The sequence below is a fragment of the Tamandua tetradactyla genome, chromosome 11, assembly GCF_023851605.1.
Source record: "Tamandua tetradactyla isolate mTamTet1 chromosome 11, mTamTet1.pri, whole genome shotgun sequence".
In the NCBI taxonomy this organism is placed as follows: domain Eukaryota; kingdom Metazoa; phylum Chordata; class Mammalia; order Pilosa; family Myrmecophagidae; genus Tamandua; species Tamandua tetradactyla.
In genome coordinates, this window is record NC_135337.1 from 75,743,496 (window position 1) to 75,766,947 (window position 23,452).

At 45.2% G+C, this 23,452-nt stretch overlaps 2 protein-coding genes and 1 pseudogene across 4 annotated transcripts in view; 2 read left to right on the top strand and 1 right to left on the bottom strand.

The window, feature by feature from the left end:
* The window catches only part of ACER1 (alkaline ceramidase 1), a 28,154-nt gene extending 15,498 nt beyond the window's left edge, over window positions 1–12,656 (top strand). The window contains exons 2-6 of the mRNA XM_077120964.1: window positions 4,337–4,451; window positions 4,549–4,690; window positions 5,680–5,817; window positions 10,471–10,608; window positions 10,751–12,656. Of these exons, the coding sequence (XP_076977079.1) occupies window positions 4,337–4,451; window positions 4,549–4,690; window positions 5,680–5,817; window positions 10,471–10,608; window positions 10,751–10,919 (702 nt within the window). The 3' untranslated portion in view covers window positions 10,920–12,656. The remainder of the gene's footprint in view (window positions 1–4,336; window positions 4,452–4,548; window positions 4,691–5,679; window positions 5,818–10,470; window positions 10,609–10,750) is intronic.
* Window positions 2,136–3,764, bottom strand: LOC143649595 (transcription factor E2F6-like; annotated as a pseudogene).
* Window positions 12,657–21,917: 9,261 nt separating the features above from the next.
* The window catches only part of MLLT1 (MLLT1 super elongation complex subunit), an 88,956-nt gene continuing 87,421 nt past the window's right edge, over window positions 21,918–23,452 (top strand). For 2 of the 3 annotated variants that reach the window (XM_077120966.1, XM_077120968.1), the window contains exon 1: window positions 21,918–21,971. In XM_077120966.1, the coding sequence (XP_076977081.1) occupies window positions 21,960–21,971 (12 nt within the window). In that variant the 5' untranslated portion in view covers window positions 21,918–21,959. Of the gene's footprint in view, window positions 21,972–22,268; window position 23,452 lie in introns of those variants that run through there. The other variant, XM_077120972.1, reaches the window with a different exon arrangement.

Genomic DNA, 23,452 nt, shown 5'->3' on the forward strand with positions numbered 1-23,452 from the left:
GAATGGGCACAGCTGTGTCCCAATAAAATTTTTTTTTTTTTTTTTAAAGGAAAGACAGAGAGAAGGAAGGAAGGAAGGAAGAAAGGGAAACATCTTTAAACATTTTCTTATTTTATTGTATTTTGTTTTTCCGTTTTTTGTTACATGGGCTGGGGCCGGGAATCGAACCGAGGTCCTCCGGCATAGCAGGCAAGCACTTTGCCCGCTGAGCCACCGCGGCCCGCCCCCAATAAAATTTTATCTGTTCTCATATTACCTTTGGTTTTGGTATCAGGGTAAATAAAGTCACATCAGAACAATGAATTGGTAGTGTTTTCCAGAAGAGATTGTTATCGGTCTTTTCCAAATTTTCGGTAGAATTCTCCAGTGAAACCATCTGTGGCTGGAGGTTTCTTTTTCAGAGGTTTTCAAATCACTAGTTCAATTTCATGAATAGTTATAGGGCTATTCAAGTTATCTATTTCGTATTGGGTTAGTTGCACTAGCTTAGTGTTCTTTGACACGTTGGTAGATTTCATCTAAGTTGGTCAATTTATTTTTGTAGAGTTGGTTGTGGTATTCCCGTATTATCTCTTCTTTGAAACTTTTCATTTTGAAATAGTTTCAAACTTGCAGGACAGTTGTGAAAACAATACAAAATCCGTATGGAGAATTCCAACATACCCCCAAGCAGATACCTGGATCTGGAGAATAGGTTGTGTGCTGCCCATTGCTTGAACACTTAATATTCCCATATGCATTTCCTAAGAACAAAGACATTTACTTATGTAACCACCTTAAGTACAGTTATAAAATTCAAGCAATTTACCATTGATAAAACACTTGCAGTTTATATTCCAGTGATTTTCATATATCCCAATAATGTCCTTTTGTGCCTTTTTCTTTCCATTTTTAATTCCAGTCCATCCTTTATTATTCTTTTTTAAAAATTTATTCATGTATTTATTGGGTCCTTTTTATGTGCCAGACATGGTACAAGGCACTGGTATATACAAAGAATAGAACAAAGCCACTCAAGAAGCCCACAGTCTAATGGCAAACTACTGAGTAAACTGAGGCACAGAGTGGCACATCACTCAATCAGTGAGGCAGAAATGGCTAGGTACCTGGAAATGTGGAAACAGCTGGAAAGAGGGCGGGATACAGCTCATTATAAGTAAAACCTCCTTGATTGAAGCTCAAGATTGCAAGCTCAGAGAAATACATTGCAAAACCTGCTTGCAAAGAGCTTTAAAATAGTTTCCAATTTTCAAAATCATCGAATTCATTTCTCTCGATGAGTCATTCCCTAATTAAGTCCTTACCTAATGACATTTCTGCACTCAGCCATAAAGCTTTGGGACGTGCCACCAGTCTGGTGGGACACCGTAATCCATAGGCAGCTTGAAATCAAGAAGTATCGGTCTCCAATTCTAACATCGGGACTCATATTCAAATACCTTAATTATATTCGTGAGCTTTAAATGTGTGACACATTTATGATACCTCTACGTGTAGACGTTTAAAAAGTTGTCTCTAACTCTCGTTCAGAGAATTTGAATACATTTGAGACACCACAGAAATTAGAGAATTTGTCAGTGACTTTCTATACGCACGTTGTTTTGGCTAGGCAATGGTGACGTCTCATATAGATATTTTCGTTAAGTAATCTAAATATTATACAGACCTATGCAAAGACATCACATTCAGATACATCGTGTACACCTCATCAGTTTATAACACTCGCATGCAAACACAAATCAATGCACGGCAATTTCTTTCTATATGCTACACATAACACATAATCCTTGAAAGAAAAGGATAGACCCAATGAAGAACATCCCCATTTCAGGTCTGCTCTTCTGTTTCAGTGTTATACTTCGCGATGACGTTATTCTGGTAGGCAAAGCAGTAACCAATTATAAAGAGTGGATTTCAAATGCACAAACCATCCTTATCCCGTAATCTATGGCTGCTTTTAACACTTCTGACTAGGAAGGAGATGCAGTAGAGACGCTACTAACTGGAAACAAGGCCATTTCAGAGATGATGTATTGCTCTGAGAATCAGATTTGATGCATAATTCATCCATTTAGGACGTCAGTGCCCCTGCAAACAAACAGTTGATTCAGGAATGCCTCAAATGCTACAGATAATCAGTTGCTCACTTTGAGTAATTCTTCAGTTTGGTGAGGAGGATTTTCCTCCTTCACCGGGATGTTCTGGAAGCCTGCCTCCAGATGAAGGAGTCCCTCCATCTTCAGATACTTTGTTCCTTTGTTATCCTGGTCCACTTCACATGAATGAATGTCAGTAGGTCCTTTGGAGCTCATTCTATGTACTGTTACAGAGTCTTCTCTGGGAGCCGGAACAGCCAATCAGGTTTCTCCTGGAGCTTTTTTTTTTTCTTTTTTCACATAATTTCCCTAGGAAGAGTTTATTTATTTATTTATTTTTGGTGAAGATTTCTTTTCTTTTTTAATTTTTATTAATAAAACCGATCAACATACAACGCGGGCATTCCTAATGTATGAACATGCCATACTTGGTGTGCAATCAGTGGCTCATGATATTATCACATAGTTGTATATTCGTCACTGTGATCATTTCTCAGAACATGTACATCATTCTAGAAAAAGAAATAAAAAGAAAAAAGAAAAAACTCACACATACCATACCCCTTACTCCTCTCTCTCATTGACCACTAGTATTTCCCTCTACCCAATTTATTTTAACATTTATTCCCCCACTATTTATTTTTAATTCATATTTTTTACTCATCTGTCCACACTGTAGATAAAAGGAGCATCAGACACAAGGTTTTCACAATCACACAGTCACTTTGCAAATGCTATATATCATTATATGGCCATCTTAAAGAAATGTGGCTACTGGAACACAGCTCTACAGTTTCAGGCACTTACCTCTAGTCTCTCTAATATGCCTTAAACTAAAAAGGGGTTATCTATATAATGGGTAAGAATAACCTCCAGGATAACCTCTTGACTCTATTTGAAATCTCTCAGCCATTGACATTTAATTTTGTCTCATTTCTCTCTTCGCCTTTCAGTCCAGAAGGTCTTCTCAATCCCTTGATGCTGAGTCCCAGCTTATTTTAGGATTTCTGTCCCATGTTGCCAGGGAGATTTACACCCCTGGGAGTCATGTCCCACGTAGAGTTGGGCAGGGCAGTGAGATTGCTTGTTGTGTTGGCTGAGAGAGAGAGGCCACATCTGAGCAACAAAAGAGGTTCTCTGGGGGTGACTCTTAGGCCTAATTTTAAGTAGGCTTAGCCTCTCCTTTCACCATCTGTTGGTGGAAGGCTTGGGGACTATGTATATCTTGAAACATGACATATGCTCATCTTTCATTTCCTTTGTCATCTGTTAATTCAAATGACTGCTGAGCAGAGTCCTTATTTAACTCATCCAAAGCATCTACCATGGCTCATAAGCTAGAAAGTTCCTCCTGTAACTTCTTTCTCTGGGGGTATTGCCCCCAAATCGCTGAGATCAGATTCTAGCCATCGAATATGGTTCTTAGACATTTTTTGCAACCCAGTCGATTCCATCTAAGACATTGGTGATGTCACATACTCTTCATTTTTTGTACTCCCAGTTTTGCTGCAACCTTGTTTAAGTCAAGAATATATCCAGGAGCAGACCTGACAAGATCCATACACTTTTCGGTAAAATAAATCAGTGATACATTTAAACGAGGTCTCCTGACTTTTAGAGCTTTTCTATGTACACCTATTGTACGTTATCTTCTAAATGAATCCTTATTTTTGATGTCCTAGAGCTACCACGGCAGGAGCTGCCATCTTTGGCCCCTTCTTATCCTTTTGATATCTGTGGGGTCTGTAGATTAGCAATTCTTAATACTAGTAATTTGTGTCTTCTCTCTCTTTCAGTCTGCCAGTCTTACTAGTGGTTTGTCAATTTTATTGATTCCCTCCCCCCCCCCACTCCCGAGGCACTAGCCTTTTGTTTCATCGATTTTTCTCTACTGTTTTTTTTGTTTGCTTGTTTTCAGTTTGGTCCACAGACTGTAGCTTGCCAATTCCTGCTTTTAGAGCGTTGGCTCGCTTTCTTAGATTGACACCCACCGCCTGTGCATTTCAGCTCTAGGGAAGAGGGAAGAGAAGCAGAAGGCAGGCCTATAACAGCTTCTCCAGGTCTGATCTGCCAATGTTACTTAGGTTCTTTCCCCATCGGCCAGGCCACGTGGCCAAAGCGAGCTGCCAGGGAGGCTGGGAAGTTGGGCTCTTGGTGGGATGCTGAGCGCTCAGCCTCTGGCACCCCCCAGCCTCCCCACTCTGACGCCCCTGCTCTCCATGTCTCCTTCTACCCCCCAGTTCAGCAATGTCACCTTCTTCATCTTCGGGCCGCTCATGATGGTCCTGATGCATCCCTATGCCCAGAAACGGTCCTTCCACATCTATTACGTCTGTGTTCTCTTTATGGCTGTAGGTAGGTGGGGGTCCGTGACCGGGGGTGAGGGGTGGGGTGGGGAGAGTGACCCCCTGACCGCCTGCCCTTGTCCCTGTCTCCCCACCCCCACCCCCAGGTCTGTTCTCTGTCTACTTCCACATGACGCTCAGCTTCCTGGGTCAGCTGTTGGATGAACTTGCTATCCTGTGGTTGCTAGCTGGTTGCTACTGCATCTGGTTCCCTCGTCACTACTTCCCCACCTTCCTAGGGGGGAACAGGTGGGGTGGAGCTGGCGATCTGGTCGGGATGGGGGCAGTGAGCCCTCTGTGGCCCAATTTACTCTCACCTGGGTCCCCCCACCCTGTGTCTTCTCCTCTGATCTCTCTTGGGGCCCTTGAAATCCCTCCCCTCACCACCGTGGGACTCCTCACCTTGTCTGACTTACCTGGACCGCCAGGGACCCCTCCCCTGAGTGTCCTTGGGGACGCTGGGAATTCATTTCCCTGATCCTGCCTGACCCATGGAAGTCTTCCCCTGGAGCTCATGTTAGTAGCCTGGGAACTTCTTCAGACCCTGTCTGAGCCCACCTGGGAGACTGGGACCCCGTGCCTAAGCTCACCTGGACCCCTCCCCTGAGCCTATCTGGCCACCTTCATCTGGATCTGATGTGGAGTCCCTAGAATCTGTCATCTGATCCTCTTGGGTTGCTTGAGACCCTCTCTTGATCTGACTAAGCCCATCCCCCTGGACTCCCCTGAAACTGACTCTGCCTGGGCTCACCTGGGCCCCAAGGACGAATCCCCTGAGCCCCCCGGACCCCTGAAATCCCCTTCCTGGTCCCTCCTGAACCCCTGGAAACACTTTTCTAACCTCTCCTGAATACAACAGGACCCAGGATCCTTCTTCTGAGCCTACCTGAGCTCTCTTGAATTTCTTGCCTGACCTCACCTAGGCCCCCTGGATCCTTCTCCTGACCTGACTGAGCTCCCGTGTGCCCCCCCGAGCCCCTCTCCTCATCCTACCCAATCCCACTTCATTCTCCCTTTTGACCCTGGGCCCACCTGAGCTCCCTGGGTCCCTTCATTTGACTTTTCCGGGTCCATTGGGACCCTCAGGATCCTTTTCTGAGCCCAGTTTGCTTCCCTAGAACCCCTTTCCTTTCCCCCTGCCCCATCCACTTTTGCCGCAAGATCTCCATCAGGCCCTGCCTAAAGCCCCCAGGACCAACCCACCTGCCCTGCCTACAACTGAGCTCCTCTCCCCCTAGACCCCAGTTCACCCGCGTAGTTTTGATCATCTCTGTGGTCAGCACCTTCCTGTCGTTCCTGAGGCCCACGGTCAACGCCTACGCCCTCAACTGCATCGCACTGCACATCTTCTACATGGCGTTCCATGAGTATGGCAAGTGAGTGGTGCTACCGGTGCCCGGGGAGGCAGCTCATTCACCCCTCCCAGCTTCCCTCCCTGGGCGGGGAAGTCCTGTTATCATCTCCACTTTACAGGCGAAACTCCTGAGGCTTGGGGAGAGGAAGCCCCTTCTCAAAGACCCTCCGTCCACTAAGGAAGCATAGGCTCAGGATTTGAACCCAAGCCTGGCTGACTGAGGCTGTTCGTTCTATCATGGAAATCCCCAAACATATGTAAAAGCACAGAGAACAGCCCGATAACTGCCAGTGCCTGCTAATCAGCCCCAGGAGCCAGTGGTATTTTGTCAACCTGCACTATTTCCTCTCGGATGTCATATAATTTCACCTGTAAAGTTTGCAGGATTTAATTCTCATGATAAGGATTTTTTTTTTTCTGAAACCCACATTAGGGATAGCAAGAAGACTTTCAAATGGGATCCTTTGAGGAAGGTTACAAAGGAGAGGATGGGGTGTAGGAAAATCTCTAGGATCATTTAGAACCCTGTGCTGGTAAGGCTGGGCTTCTGGGGCTGCCAGAATAAATGACCACAAACCGGGTGACTTATAACAACACAAATGCATTGTCTCCCAGTGCTGGATGTCAGGAACCTGACATCAAGGTGTCTGCACAGCCACGCTCCCTCCAAAGGCTCTAGGAAGGCTCTTCTCCTAGAGAAGCCTCCTCCAGGCTCTGGTGGCTCCCAGTGTTCCTTGACTTGTGACGGCATTTCTGCCTACATCTACACCTTGCTGTCTTCTGCCTGTGCAGCTCTGCCTCTGTGTCCAGATTCTCTTCTTCTAAAGACACCAGTCACATTGGGTGTGGGAGTTAGATTCAGGTGTCAACTTGGCCAGGTGAAGGCACCTAGTTCTGTTGCTGTGGACATGAGCCAATGGTATGTGAACCTGATCTGTTGCTCATTACATCTGCAGTTAGCTAAGAGGCGTGCCTGCTGCAATGAATGACGTTTGATTTAATTGGCTGGTGCTTAAATGAGAGAGCTCAACGTAGCACAGCCCAAGCAGCTCAGCATACCTCATCTCAGCACTCGCAGCTCAGCCCAGGCCTCTGGAGATGAAGAAAGAAATCACCCTGGGAAAAGTTGTTGGAACCCAGAGGCCTGGAGCAAAGGCCAGCAGAGATCACCCTGTGCCTTCCCACGTAAGAAAGAACCTCAGTTGAAAGTTAGCTGCCTTTCCTCTGAAGAACCAAATGAAATAAATAAGAGCTATCCATCTCTGGTGTGTTGCATTCTGACAGCTAGCAAACTAGAACATCGGGTTTAAGTCCCACCTTAATCCATAGGGAACCATCTTCGCTTGATTACATCCTCAAAGACCTGGTTTCCAAATAAGGTCATAGACACAGGGACTATCTTTTTATTTTTCATTGCAAAACCTTTTTGACTTCTTATTTGGAAATACTTCCAAGCTGACAGGACAGTTGCAAAAATAATACAAAATCCATACAGAGAACTCCAACGCCATCCCCACCCGGATACCCAGATCCATCAACTTTTAATGTTTTGTTCAAATTACCATGTCATTCTATCTATCCACCCATCACCTGGCTCTTTATCTATTATCTATCTATGTAGCTCTATATCTATCTATCTATCTATCTATCTATCTATCTATCTATCCATCCATCCATCCTATGTGTCTAATTATGTATCTATATATGTGTGTATGAATGTATGTATCTGATCTATCCATCCACCCAACCATCCACCCAACCATCCACCCATCCATCTTTCCTATGTATGTAACATGTATCTATATATATGTGTGTATGCATGTATGTATCTATTTATCTAATTTATCCACCCACTCTTCCTGTGTATCTATGTATCTATATCTATCTTTGATCTATCCTCATCATCCATCCTATCTCTGTATCTACCTATGTATTTGTCTATCTATCCATCTATCTATCTGTCTGTCTATCTATCTAATCTATCTTCCAAACATTTGAGAGTAGGTTGTATATATCATGCTCCTTGAACACTTAATCCTTCCAAGGTATATATCTTTTGGGAGGACACAATTCAACCCACAACAAATAGGATTCCATGACCATCTGGTGACCTGCAGGGGAGTTGGGAAGGGGTGGTAGGTGGGAGTGATTATGAGAATCTGGAAGGAGAGAGCCCATGGAGAGGGCCTTCTTAGCAGAGCTGTGACCTTCATTGGGTTGCAGCCAACCTGAAGCAACCCTGCAGGGAGGGAGCTATAGAAATAAGTATCCTGGCAGTATCCCTCTTCACCCTTTGGTTTCCTGCTGGGAGTTCCCATTGGCCAACCCAAGTGGAAGCCAGAAGATGAGGGAGTCTGTGGGTTCACCCACATATGCCAGCCTCTAGGGGCATAGTGAAGGGCTTAGAAGGGTGAGGATTGGTCTGGAGGCACAAATGGAAGATATGCTCCACGCACCTCTAACAAAGTTCATGCTCCTTCTATAAATAGTATCTTAAACCCAGTTCATATTGCTGTTCCCACAGTTTCCCAAAGATTTCTTCTTGCAACTGGCTTTGTTTAAATCAGAATCCAAACATGGTCTCTTACGTCTCCTTATTCCAGATCAGTCCCTCTCTCCTCTCTCCTTTTCTCATGCTGTGACTCATAGGAAAAGCTTGGACATGTCCTGTAGAACAAAATGCATTCTAGATTCAGTCGATTGCTTCCTGTGGGGTCTTTTTTTTAGCATGTTCCCTTACTTTTGTATTTCCTGCAAACTGATAAATCTAGATTTAGGTTTAAGTTGATTTGCTTATCTTCATTGATTGATTGATTATAAACCCTCTATACTACCTAGCATAAGTTTAGTTTTTTAGGCTCAAATATTTCATATGTGATACCGGGTACTTCTTGCTCCTGGAAAAGAGCAAGTGTTGCCTAGGTTCATGAGTGGATTTTGGTGGTATCATCTGGCCCCTTCACCAGGAAATTTTCTTCCCTTCTCCCCCTGATGCTCTAAGCAGCCATCAATGCACAATGTCTTCACCCATTATCTCCTGCAAAAGGGTGATTTGATTCAACGTAGCACAGCCCAAGCAGCTCAGCATACCTCATCTTAAATAGATCTTTCATGAATGGTTTATCATGCATAGAATATGGTAATGCATTAGTATTTATGAGTAATTACTAAATAAGGAAATGAGTATTAAATAAAAACAAGTGAAGGTCTTAAGCCATGAATGAGAGGGTAACCGGGCATTAATAATTTTTATGTCAATTAAATATTCTCCAAAGTGTTTTCTCTTAAGGTTAATATAAATCTAATAAGTAGATAAAAGGTACTAATAACTACACAGAAAAATTGATGTTAGTTAACAGAGAGTAGGAAACTTGCACCCAACTTTGTAACTTCATTACAAAAGTCATATGAAAAATATTTCCAAAACTTGGAATAAATGTTAGAAAATGTTCTTTTAAAAAAAAAGGGTGATTTGCAGAATCCTTAACTCCTTCTGCATTTATGATCTATTGTTCTTTAAAGGACTTTCACGCATCAACCTTGCAATACAGTTTCAACGGGAAAGGCAGGACAGGCGATTGATTCTTTCCCTTTATTTATCTGTTTCCAGGGGTACGGGTTGATGCCTTAGCCATCTCTGGTAGGCACCAAGTAAAATGATTTTATAAGCATCAATTTGAACTTATGGGTTTTTGTACCACTGACATCTTGCAATCAACTACAATCATTATACCTTAAAAAAAAAATAACCTTTTTTTTTTTTCAAAATACAAAAATATTAACAGACAGTCCCTTGAGCCCATCACTTAGCTTTCCCCCAGTGGTAACAACTCATATAACCAATATCAAAAAGGAGGAAACTGACTTTGGTACAATATTGTGAATAAGTTTACAAACCTTATTCAGATTCCACTCATTGTTTTGTTTTGTTTTTGGGGAGTGCATGGTCCAGGAAATTGAACTAGTGATAAATAAAAAGCCACTAGGTTTCATTCATTATGCTTTTAGAGGTTCTTGCTGTTCCATTTTAGGCTGGTGAGCTGAGCCTGTGCTTTTAATGATAAAGAAGTTGCTGCCTCTTTAATCCTTTGGATGCTCATTAAGGGAATTTGAGTTAGCTCCGCTGTCAGGGAAACACAGATTCTGGCCTTGAATTGTCCCAAGAGATGGCCCAAGGACACAAACTCACCACACAGACTCACACTCTCATGGTAACACAAACATGAGTTTCACACATAAGTTCCAAGGTGCATACCTACATGTGCAAACACACTTAGAACCCCGGAATCATCAAACACAGAAGGGCTCGTTGGTTGAGAATTCAGATTCTACAATCTGAGAAACCTCATCCAGATCCCATCTCTCTTACTAGTTGTGTTTTAACGCAGGGGTCGGGGATGGGGAGGTGTCATAACTTAATCTTGTGTGCCTCGGTTTCCTCATCTAAAAAATGGAAATCATAGCATGATTGGGAGGGCTGAATTAAGATCTGAAGAACTTTTAGAACAGTGGCTGGGTCCCTGTAAGTGCTCAGCAAGTGTCAGCTTTAAGCAGATTGGGTACCATCTGCCTGCAGCCTCCATCCTTGCTTCTTCCCTCCTTCCAGCCTTGGGACCTCATCTCCTTGCTAGAGGAGTTTCCCATCAGCCCCTCAGGCTCTCTCCTCCCTTGCTAGGACCAGCAACAAGGAACTCCAGCATCTGATTAAGGTCTCCGTGGGACTGTGGGCTGTTGCTCTGGCCAGCTGGCTCAGTGACCGCTTCATGTGCAGTTTCTGGCAGAGGATTCATTTCTTCTACCTGCACAGCATCTGGTAAGCACCTGTCCATGGGAGCTGGTCCTGAAGACTCCCTTGGAGAGTCAGGATTCCTGGGAAGTAAGGGTGTGGGGCTGGGGCATCAGTCTGGCTACAGGAGCATCTTGTGCTCTCACTAGCCTCTTCTTGTCTTCCACAGGCATGTGTTCATCAGCATCACCTTCCCTTATGGTGTGACCATCATGGCCTTGGTGGATGGCAGCTACGAGATGCCAGACCAAATTCTCAAAGTCCGCTACTGGCCTCGGGACACTTGGCTAGTGGGGCTGCCCTACATAGAAATCCAAGGTGGCAACAAGAACTGTTGAGGCTTCCCAGCCTCTTGCTTACCCAACCACCTGCCAACACAAGTGTGTCTTGAGGACACAAGCCTGGGTCAGGACTTCAGCCTAAGAGGCACTCATGGTTCCTTCCTCCAGTGCCCCCTCTCTCCACCCTCCCTGTCTTCCTCTGCAGGGGATGGAACTCGATGATCCTTCTGGAGATGCAATCCTGATGACCTTGGAGGTTGGGCTCTTATATCTCCTCTCCATGACCTGTCCCCGTACTCTTCCAAGTTCTTCCTTTGTGTCCATTCCTTGCCCATGGCCTTTGTCACATGAGTGGACAGGACTGGATCAAAGATGCTGTGCTGATCCAGAATCTGCTGGGTTTCGGTCCCTGGGCGCCTTATAAATATAATTGGCCACTGCCAGACTCCTCAGTCCTGTCTTTGGCCACGGCAATGTCTTTGCTACTCAAAGGGCATCTCGGATAGTCCTCAAGTTACCTCATTCTGTCCCCAAGCTTGCATACAAAGACCCTGCAGTCCTTCCATGTGCTCACAGACACACACACACACATGCACCAATTTGTGGGGTCATCAAAACTGGTTAACGGCTGAGGGAAACCGAGGCCCAGATTGGGCAATCTAGGTGATGTTGGTGCACAGGGAACCCAGAGAGAAGCTGGAGGGGCCCGTACAGTTTCTCAAATAAGGGGATGGTTTTGGTGATGGTTAAGAGCATAGGGCTTAGAGCTGGACAGACCTAAGTGTGAATCCCTGATCCACCAAGTCTTAATCGGATAATCTTGGGGAAATGGTTTTCAGCACTGCTGAAGCTCAAGCATGTTTGTCTATATAATGGAAATAATATTCCTTCTCTCATGGGACTTTTGTGTGAATGAAGTAAGTACACATGTGTGTATGTTGGTATGTACGTATGTAAGGTATGTAAAGTGCTTCTCATAGAGAACGGCAAACATCCATCCATCTGCCCATCCATTCATTAATTTATCTGCCCATCCACCTGTTGAACTCTCCATTGAACCATCTATTAATTTACCCATCTATTAATTTATTCATCAATCTATCATCCATTCTTTCATCTATTATTTATCTTCTCATTCAGCCAGCCATTCATTAATATATCCATCTGTCCATTGAACCATCCATTTAATCATCCATCCATCCATCCATCCATCCATCCACCCATCCATCTGTATTTAGCTTTTCATTTATGTACTCCTTATCCATCCAACTCACTCAAACATCCTTCCATTCATTTATTTTCCACCTATTTATTCATTCTATTCATTCATCTTTTTAACAAATGTAGTCTTGAGTTCCAACTATACATCAAATACTAGCTCCAGGGACACACAAGGACAACAAAGAAATTCAAACCCCTGTCTTAAGGAAGGAGACACATGTTGATAAAACAAAAAGACATATGAACAAGGTATTTCTAGGCAGTGATGAGTGGGCTATGGAAAAGATAAAGCAGGGTGATGTTCTAGAAAATGATGGTGCAGGGGAGTGGCCTGCTCAAATGGGTAGTCAATGCGCAGTGGACTTTCCAGGTGACCCCTCACTGACAAGAGAGAGCAGAGGTAGTGGTAGGTGTGAGACCTCAGGGGTAGAAACAAGCTTGCAAGTTGGAGTAACAGAAATAAAGCCCTTGTTGTAATGTAGCAAATGAGGTGGGTTTTTTTTTTTTTACATTCACTATCTTTTATTGTCATTCGGTTATTTAGGGTGGTTGAGAGTTATATATATACTTTTTTCTTTTTTTTAAAATTTTCTTTCTTTCTTTTTTTTTACATGGGCAGGCACCGGGAATTGAACCTGGGTCCTCTGGCATGGCAGGCAAGCATTCTTGCCTGCTGAGCCACCGTGGCCCGCCCTACTTTTTTTCTTAAACTTCTTATTTAGAAATAACTTTGAACATATAGGATTGTTGCACAAATAATACAAATTCATACAGAGAACTTCAGTATGCAACCCCCACAATATTCAGATTCACCGATATTAACATTTTGCTACATTTTTGTATTATTCCTTCTTTCTACAAATCTATCTATCTATCTACCTACTTATCCATCAATCCATCCATCCATCCATTTATTTGTCTCTCTGTGTCTCTGTATCTACGTATCCAACAATTTTCTAAACACTTGAGAGTAGATTGTACACATCATGTTCCTTGAATATATAACAGTTCCATGTAAGAAATTCTTAACCTGGGGGACCCTGGATGGGTTTCAGTGTCCATGAACAACTTGATTTAGGCTCCAAAAGATGGCTGTCAGGACCTGTGATCTAGACTCCTGGGATGCATCACTCCAAAAGGTGAGAAGCAAGCCTACCTGGTTCACTAGAGAGGTGGGAAACTGAGGCATGAGACGCTGTTGATATTTTCTGAGGGAGTACCATGCCCATGACATGCATAATTGTATCTAATCCATCCCACCTCTTCATATGGACAAGAATACCTTCATTTTATAGAAGTGGCTCAGAGAGGGTGAGCAACTTGACCAAGGCCACAAAACCTGGGCTTGAATCCAAGTCTGTCTTTCCCCAAAGCTCCTTGCCCTCCAATAAGGCAGCAGTAGGATTGAGCCTGGACCCCAAATCTCCTGCTTCCTGGTTCTTCTGGCTTTCTTGATCTAGAAGTCAAAAGTTCTTCATCTGTGGTCCCAGATTGGATTGTAGCAGCAGGATGGGGGCTGGGAGACAGGGAATGGGAGGGAGTTTCTCCTAACTTGTGATACCGTCTGCAAAATGTTGTGTGTCTTAGTGTTTTTTGAGGGCGGAGAAGTGATGCTTCCATGAGATTCCCTGTGAGGAGTGTGACCCCCTAACGGTGAAGACTCTCAGTTCAAAATCTGGGGGTGGGGAGAGATACAAGAGATTTGCCTCTTGCCTCCCATGCCCCTTCCTCCTCCACAGGTTTCTGTGGTCATGGCGTGAAATTATCTGCGAAGTTATTACCTGTCCCCATTCAGCCACCTTACCCCCAGCATTGGTGTACTGGCCAACCCCTCTTCACGACCTTGTCTTGGGGGGATAGGCAGCCGGTGGACAGGACGCCCCGATACTTATCCAGTCTGTGCTTTTAACTAGCTGTGTGTGACCTCAGGCAGGTCCCTGTCTCTACCAGGGAGTGTTGTTGGCGGCAAAAGCAAAAATTCAGTGCAACTGGCTGAAATGACAACATGATGATCAGCACGTGCCCTTAGAATTAACGTAGGCTACAGGCATGGCTGGATCCAGGCTTCAGTGCAGTTACCAGGGCCAGGCTCACTCTGTCTCTGGACATTGTAGGGGAAGATGGCTACTAGCCACTCTAGGCTTAGGTCCTTCCAAGTTGAAAAGTGGACTCAAAAGCTCTGGCGTAAAAAGAAAAAAACTTCAGCATCACGCTCACAGACTGTCTTAGACCATGGCTCTAATCATGCTAACCAGGCCTGTTCAAGTGCTTATTCTCTGGAGCAGGGAGAGCCCCACTCTGAGTACAGTGGACCTGGGGTGGAGAAGAAGGGGATGCCACTTACTTAGCCAAGGGGACATGCAGAGGCTGAAATCTATGAGCTGACATCCTCCCGAAAGGGATTTTGTCATTTTTCAGTTTGGACAAAGGTGCCCTACAAAGCAGCATTGGCCCTGAGAGGAGCCCCCAAATCAGGGACCGCTATCAGGAAAAGGGGAGAATCATGCTAAGAGGGCAAATTGCAAATGCCCCTTGTACTGCCCTTCTCTGCGGGAACATCTTGTTGCAAGGATTATTGGTCTGTCCCCTAAACATTCACAAGCACCCAGGGGTAAGGGTCAAACGCCCTAGAATGATGTTCAGGGTCTGCTTTGAGTTGATGATAATCTGGAATATGTCTCTAGTGACTGGCCACGGGGCTCTGCTCCAGCCTGGGCTTTGTTGATGTTGGTATGCACGGCCTGCCAGTGTATATAGAAGCCAAGCTGAATAAGTCTGTGGCCAGCAGGGAATTGTCAGGCACAGGGAACCCCAATGGCTAGAACATTTACAAGTTGAATCTGCAATTGGATGTCTTGAGGGCAAACGAACTAGAACACATGGGGGCACTGGAAACTTATTGAAGCAGTAGCTCAGTCACAGCTAGGGAGCAAAGCAATCCCCAAATGATACTTTGCAGCTGTGGGACCCTGGAATAGTCACATACCATCCCCCTCTGTGTCTCAATTCATTGTCAGTAACATTGGGATAATGTGGTAAATGTTTAAATAGATTCAATGCAGCCGGTCCTGCATTTTGCCACATCCACAAATTATGATTTATTTTACTTTTTTTTTTTAATTAGAGGAGTTGTAGGTTTACAGAAAAACCATGCATGAAATACAGAGTTCCTATATGCCACCTGTGCTGGTTTGAAAGGAAGCATGCCCCCTAAGAAAAACCATGTTTTAATATAAATCCCATTTCATAAAGGTAGAATAATCTCTATTCAATACTGTATGTTTGGAACTGTAATGAGATCATCTCCCTGGTTGATGCGATTTAGTCAAGAATGGTTGTTAAATTGGATTAAGGGATGACATGTCTCCACTCATTTGAGTGGGTCTTGATTAGTTTCTGAAGTCCTATAAAAGAGGAAACATTTTGGAGAATGAGAGACTCAGAGAGAGCAGAGAATGCTGCAGCACCATGAAGCAGAGAGTCCACCAGCCAGCGACCTTTGGAGATGAAGAAAGAAAACGCCTCCCCGGGAGCTTCATGAAACAGGAAGCCAGGAGAGAAAGCTAGCAGATGAGCCCGTACTCGCCATGTGCCCTTCCAGCCAAGAGAGAAGCCCTGACTGTGTTCACCATGTGCCGTCTCGCTTGAGAGAGAGACCCTGAACTTCATCGGCCTTCTTGAACCAAGGTATCTTTCCCTGGATGCCTTTGATTGGACATTTCTAGAGACTTGCTTTCATTGGGACATTTTCTCGGCCTTAGAACTGTAAACTTGCAACTCATTAAATTCTCCCTTTTAAAAGCAATTCCATTTCTGGTATATTGCATTCCAGCAGCTAGCAAACTAGAACACCACCCTATTATTATTATCGTGCATTACAATTCATGAAATAACATTCTTATAATTGTACTACAAACTATACTCCATCATTTGCGGTAAGGCTTACTGTGTTGTACAGTCCTTTGTACTTTTTCTTTTCTTTTTTAATGCAATTTTATTGAGGTATTTTCACACACCATACAGTCCATCCAAAGCATACAACCAATGGCTCACAGTATCATCCCATAGTGGGGCATTCATCACCACAATCAATTTTAAAACATTTTCATTACTTCAAGAAAAAAAAAAAAGAGAGAGAAAACCGTAAACATTCCATACCCCTTGTCCCCTACACCCATCATTGATCCTAACATTGGTGTGATTTATTTGTTACTGCTGATGAAAGAATATTAAGATATTACTATCAACTATGAGTCCCATGTATTTTGCTTTTCAAAACATTTTTATTCTAGTAACACATGTAGAACCTAAAATTTTCCCTTTGAACCACATTCAAATATATAACTCGGCACTGTTAATTACATTCACAATGTCATGATAACATTTTGCTTTTAAATCTGCTCCCTTTGCTTACGTTGACGTATTGTGTCATCTCAAGAAATCATTTGCCAATGAGCAAAAAGAAACACACAACAATCCCATCTAAGATTCACCAATAAATACAATATATTCACTAAATGCAGTAGCAACAAAATGCTATTCACTGCAGCTCAGTGATTCTCAATCCAGGCTGTATGTTAGTACTCCTGGCAGAGCTTTGTTAAAACAAAATAAAAGATGCATGGGTAGTTCAGTGGTAGGATGCTCACCTTTCATGTGGGAGACCCAGGTTCGATTCCTGGACCATGCCGATTCCCACCCAAAAAAGTCCCTACTCCATCTGGGACAATAAGACCATTTTTCTTGAAATAAGACCAGTATTCTTGAAAGTGGCCTCCCTGCACTTGTAATTTCTAAAGCTTCAGGAAATTTCAATATTCAGGTGAGGTTAGGGAGTCCTACACCAGATGCTGTCACCTCCCCAGCCTCTGAAACCTATATCTGTTCTTTTTTTGATGAAGGGGGATTAAGAAAGTGTCAGAGAGGAGTTAAAGCACATCAAACTAAGGCTTTCTCCTTGAAGAAAGCAGAAGGACTAGAAGAGAAATGAAAAAAGTCTTAACCTTCTTGCTAGGTGATTTCTATTATTTCATTTATCCTTATAAATATTTATTGAGCCTCTATTTTGTATAAGATGATGTGCTTGGGATACATCAGTGAACTAGGCAGTCAAAGACCCCTGTCTCCCTAGAGCATCCATTCCAGCCGTTGACTTCAGAAAGAAATCACAGCCAATTCTCAGTATTGGCAGTAGCCATGCTCTATAAAATCACCATCATCAGCACTGAATGAAGGAATACTGAGCCAGTGCTTTCAGTGGAAATACAGCATTTTCATCAACTGATCAGTGCATAACCTTGTTTTATGAGTGTTTCTGTTTTAAAACATCTTATTTACTGTATATTGTAGTTGCATGAGTATTGTACTCACTGCCAACAGCCTCTTAACTCATGCCTGAGTGATGTCTCTAACCCAGCTATTTCTTTTGTGAGGCACATCACAGTCTTTATGCATTCAGGAACACTAGACAGCACTTCGGCACTACATCAGGGGCCATGTTAAACTGCAAAACCACCCACAGGAAGCACACAAACATGAAAAGTATGGGGATAAATCTACCACAAAAAAAGGCCACTGTTTAGAAAGCAAGAGCCAAACCAGGATGGCTGAGCAATACCTCTTGTTCGACCTCAGCTGGGAACATATGTATCGGGCAACTCAAATTTTCTACTGCCCTGTGCTGTTTGTGAATGCACCCAAAAGCCCCATAAGTATTGATTTTGGGGTCTTGAGTAAATTTTGGGAAGTAGGCGAATTTGCAAATATGGGGTCCACAAATAATGATAATGGACTGATAATGTGGTAATTATGTGATAATATCACATTATGGGATAATATGGAATGCACCCATTTTGGAGAATAGACAATTTTCCACAGCCTCAATCTCAGTTTTCCCCAGGAAGCCTCCCCTGACCTCTTCATTCAGGAAACATGTACGGATGCTGGTGGTTTTATGGGGGAAGCGCTCAGCAGGCGTTGAGTTAAGACACAGCCACAAGTAGCAAATGAAGGATCAAACCCTCTGGATTTATGTTGGGGGGTGTGTGCATCCCTGGCTCTGCCATACATTCACCATGCACCCTTAAGCCACCCCCCTCCTCTGAGCCTCAGTTTTCTTATCTGTAAAACAGGGACAATGACACCTATCTCTTAGTGCCTTTGAGGGTGACATGAGATAACAGGAATACAGAAGTTGTCTTCTGGAATTGATGTGTAACAAGCATTGCTTATCACAGGGGCACCACTAATGAGAAACCTGAGGCATTTTTCTCGTCACCTGGGGGAAGCATTACAGTGGCCCTGCTTTAGGCAAAGGCCGTCTTCTGGTTTAAAATTTTACTTTTTATTATAAACAATTTCAAACATACAGGGAAAAATTGAGAACAGTCTGATGAAGTCCCATAGATGGAACAATTCTTAACATTTGCCATATTTTATCTATTTTTTTGTTAACATATTTTCTTTTTTTTGTTAACTTATTCTTAAATTAATTCTGAAATTTCACCCCCATGCATCTCTAAAACATTTTTCTACAAAGCTACAAACCCGTTATTATACCTAACCAAATAAATCTCAATATCAATGAATAGATTTTTTTAAAATTTATTTATTAATTAAAAAATTAAGAAACCAAATAAAACATCAATATATATAATCAATGAATAAATTTTGTATTTAAACATCCTGAAACAGCTGGGTTGTTCAAAGACAAGATCCAAGTGAAGAAAAAAAAAATCCAAGCCAGGATTGCACATTGCATTTGGTTGTGATGCATCTAACTCTTTTTTTTAAGCAGTTTTATTGAGATAAATTCATATACCATACAATCCATCTAAAGTGGACAATCAATGTCTTCTAGTAAATTCACAGAGTTGTGCATTCATCACCACAATCAATTCTAGAGAATTTTCACCCTCAAGAGGGTTCCCTATGTCATACAGTCTAACATCTCTTTTAATCCAAGATAGTCCCCATTTCTTTCTTTTCATTATGCTGACTTGTTGGGGAAATAGGGATGTAGAGAGTTCAACCTTTGGGATTTGTGATTGCCTCTCGTGGTGCCAGCTATCATGTTCTTTTATCCCCTGTGCTTCCTGTAAATGGAAGTTAGATCTAAAGGTTACATTTTTGGGGCCAACAACAATTCCTTTTTGGTGTTATGCACCTCCTATCTATGATGGCTAATTTCATGTGTCAACTTGGCTTGCTCATGGTGTGCAGCTGTTTGTATTTAAAGAGTTAGCTCTGGCTCGGTTGTTACTGTGACGGTATTTTGAGATGGGATTTGCATCTATATATAATCGATAGATCGCATCTACAATTAACAAAGTAGATGGCCCTCAGCAGTGTGGACCTCATTCAATCAGTTGGAGGTCTTAAAAGCCAGAACTGAGTATGGAGGTCAGAAAAGGATCTCACACTCGATTTCAGCATTGACTCTTACTGGAATTGCCAGCCAGCCTGCTTTTCCTGGGGATTTTAGACTAATAAGTTCAGTTTCAACTTTATCGGAGTTTGTGGCTTATGACCTGTCTTGTTGAGTCCAGACTTGCCAGCCCCACAGTCATGTGAGGCAATTCCTTAAATAAATCATATATATAATCTCCTGTTGGTTCTGTTTTCTGGAGAACCTTGACTAATATGCTATCTCATCCTAGCCAGAGCTGGTCATCCAGTTTGTCTCAAAGTTATGCTGCTAAGAGAGGACACTTTGGGCAAAGCTGGTCTTTCTGCTGTAAAGTTATTTTATTTCTCCTTGCAGCTGGCAGGCAACCTGCAGGAAGATCCTCGGGGTGAAAATATCCAAACTTCAACAACCTTTCAATTAATAGCCACTGATGACTGTCACCTGAAATGTTTCATTATTACGGGTTTCAAAGTAGTGATTTCTCTACCATCCTTTCCACATTTAATGGTTGGCGTTTGGTTGTCAAAAGAGCTTTCCCTCCACAGCTGGGCCTGGTTTCATGCTGTAAAGGCAAGGAAGTAAGGAAATGAAACAGTCCTCACCTTCAAGAGTGAAACCTGAGTTTCAGTGTTTTAATGTCAGGGAGAGTTATTATGCTCAGAATGTTTCAGTCAACAAGTCATTCTTTTTGATGCTCAAACGGTTCCCCCTCAAGGTAGTTGGACTTCCAGGGATGTAGGTTTGAAAACCCCTAACTGTTCAAAGTGTAATTAAGGGTAAATTCTCAATGAATAAATATAAGGGGGGTGGAGGAAGCTGCAGTCTTAAAGGGCATCATTGAAACAATCATAGCTTAAAGGCTCTTTCCTGAAAGTTTTTTTCAGAGACAAATTGCGGACTTCCTCTCACACCTTAACTTGTCCCATTACTGAGGCAGTGGTTTTGAGAATTGAATGAGCCTCAGAATTAGTTGCAAGTACAGGTTAAAGCCGCTGATTACCGGCCCCGCCCTGCAGAGTTTCTGATTGAGTCGGTCTAGCGTGGGGCAAAATTTGCATTTCTAAGAAAGTTCCTAGGTAATGCTGACACTGTTGGTTCCCGGGACCACTTAGAACCACTGATCTACTTACATTCAGTTATAGCATTGCAAAAATAATAAAGTTGTACCCATTTTAAATGTTGTGGTTTATCTTCTCAGCACGATCTCTATTTTTCCTCACTCAGCTCGCCCTGCCCTAGATTACAAAGCACGGTGTTACCATGACAGCGATGTGGCCTTCTTCAGAGTTTCTATCAGGACTTAATTCCATTCCGAAGTTGTTGATTTTCTGGGGCTGTTTTTCAGCGCAAGGCAACCTGATGAATGATTGGCTGACACCCAAAGTAGACGGCAAAAACAAAGTGAAATTCAAAAATCTGAATTTTAATTATAAGAGGAAAATTTTAAACAACTGCCCGAGGGCCCCCAAATTGCAGGCAGCAGTTCTAAAATATCCGGGAGACAAGTGGTTTACAAGATCCTGAGAAAGACGGGCAGGCACTTCTATTTGCAACATAAATGCAGTTTGCAATTCGCTGTGGAATTATGTGATGCTCGGTACATTTAAAAACCACATTTGGAGGGTCTAGGGTTATTTAAAATTCGCTTGATCCTTTTAATGTAACACAGTTTCGAGTCTGTATCATTCAAAGGAACATGAAATAGAATCCACCGTGCTTGTCACCCTTCCTATTTTACAGACGCGCAAACTGAGACTCCGCGGAGAAGTGAGCTGGCCAAGCTGCAGTCTCAAAGGGCACCACCGAAACAGTTGCAGCTTAAAGGCTCTTCCCTGAAAGTTTTTTTCAGAGACAAATTAAACTTCAAATCCGGATCCGGAGACCTTGGGCAACACACGGCAAGAAACGATTGGGTCCCAGGCCCCCTTCCCAGGATCTCCAAGCCGCCAGCCCAGCTCCGGCGGCGCGGATGCTCCGGCCACTGTGCGGCGCCCCCTGCAGGCCGCTTCGCGCAAGCGCAGCGCGCCCGCCCCGCCCCCGCCCCTTCCACGTGCGGCGCACACCTCGCGCCCGCCTTGCCGGGGCTCGCCTCGCGCCTCCCTCCCTCCCTCCCCCGCCCCTCAGGCCCCGGCCTTCCATTGGTTGCGGGCTTCGTCTCTCCGACCGCAGGCCGGCTGTCCCCCGCCAGGCCGGAAGTCCCGCCCCACGAACTGCCGTCCGCGCTGCTGAGTAGCCGAGGCGGCCGTCAGTCGGGGCGGCGGGCCCGAGTCGGCGGTGGGGCTCCGCGGTCGGTGCGCGACCCGGGCTGGCGGCGGTTTCCGGTTCCGCGGGGCTGGCGGGCGGGCGGCCCGGAGCGGCGGCGGCGACGGCGCCTGACAGACAATGAGGGCGGCGGGGCGGCGCTGAGTGGCGGCGGCGGCGGCGGCGGCGAGCGACGCGGGGCCCGGGGGCGGGGCGGGGCGCCAGCCATGGACAATCAGGTGAGGAGCGGCCGCGCCGCCCCGGCGCAGCCCCGCGCCGTCTCGCCGCCCGGCCCGCGCCCTCCCGCCCGCTGGCCGGGCCCGCCTGGGTCCGCCTGGGTCAGACTGGGTCGGACTGGGTCCGCCTGGGTCCGCCTGGGTCCAGGTCTCCCCGCCCCCGCCCCGAGCCCGCCCCGCTTTGTGCGTGTACGCGCCCGCCGCTCCCCCGGCCTTTATGTGGGGCGGGGGCGCCCCTCCCCCACCCGCGGACCCCGGCCCAGCCCAGAGCTCCCCCAGGTCCTCCACGAGCCCCGGCCCAGCCCAGAGTCCCCCAGATTCCCTCTCGAGCCCCGGCCTGGCCCAGAGTCACCCCAGATCCTTCCTGGAACCCAAGACCGGGTCGGAGTTATCTCGGCCGCCCCTCCTGATGCCGACCCGGCCCAGAAGTCCATCAGATCCCCCCTTACCCCCAGATCGTCCCAGAGCTCCCTTGGGCGCCCTTTGGAATCCCAACCTGGCCCAGAGCCTCAGATCCCTTTCGGGATCCTGGCCTGGCCCACAGCTCCCTCAGATCCTTCTCTGATCCTGGTCAGCCCCAAAGATTTCCCTGCGGACCCCTCAGACCCTGCCAGTACCCCACTCTCACTGGATCCAGGTCTCCTCTTCCTAGGCGCTGAGCCTTTCAAACTTCCTGATTCCCCAACCTGCTGCCTCATCTCCCTCATCTGAGTTCTCTCAGACCCCCTGGGACCCCTTCCTCCAATCCAGGCCCAGCCCCAGCATTCTTTCTCTTCATCCTTTGCCCTGCCTGAGTCCTCTCGGAGGGCTGATGCTGGGCTGAGCCATCTCTACCCTCTGATCCTACCCCTGCCTGGGTATCCGTTTCCCCTTATATCTGGGCCTGGGCCGGAGCTCCCTCTGTGTCCCTGGGACCTTGGTCCTCTGCCTTTTCCTCCAAGGCCCTGGGCTTCCTTTGAGTATTCTCCCCTACTGAACTTGGGTTGAGATTCCTCGGTTTCTTCTCGGATTCCTTTGACCCACTCTGATGCCTCAGCCCCCTTCTTGTTTCAGGCCCTGGTCACTCTCCCTGGGACCCCAGTGCCTTCAGGCCCTCTTCTCTTAGACCAGGACCAGGCGCATTTTCTTCTCTTACCTGGAGACTTTAAACCTCTCAGACACCAAAGCCTACCCCTCCCCTCAGCTCTTTTCCCCCCTCGGACCCTGATTTACGCTTCTCCACATTCCCCCCCAGCCTAGATATCTTTCCCCAGTTTGTCTTCTCCAGCCTCAGCTCTTCTCCTTTTATGAACCTCAGTCTTCCCTAGAACCCCTGTCTTAGGCACAGGTGCGTTTCCTTACATGCAGGGCGGTAGCCCACATCCTGCCACCTTCTCCCAACCTGGTATTACTTCTTCTAGCCACTCCCCCTCTCCCCGTTTCCCTTTCCTTCCCCACCTTATTGGTGCCTTGATCCCACCAAGAGCCTTGCTGCAAATCCAGGG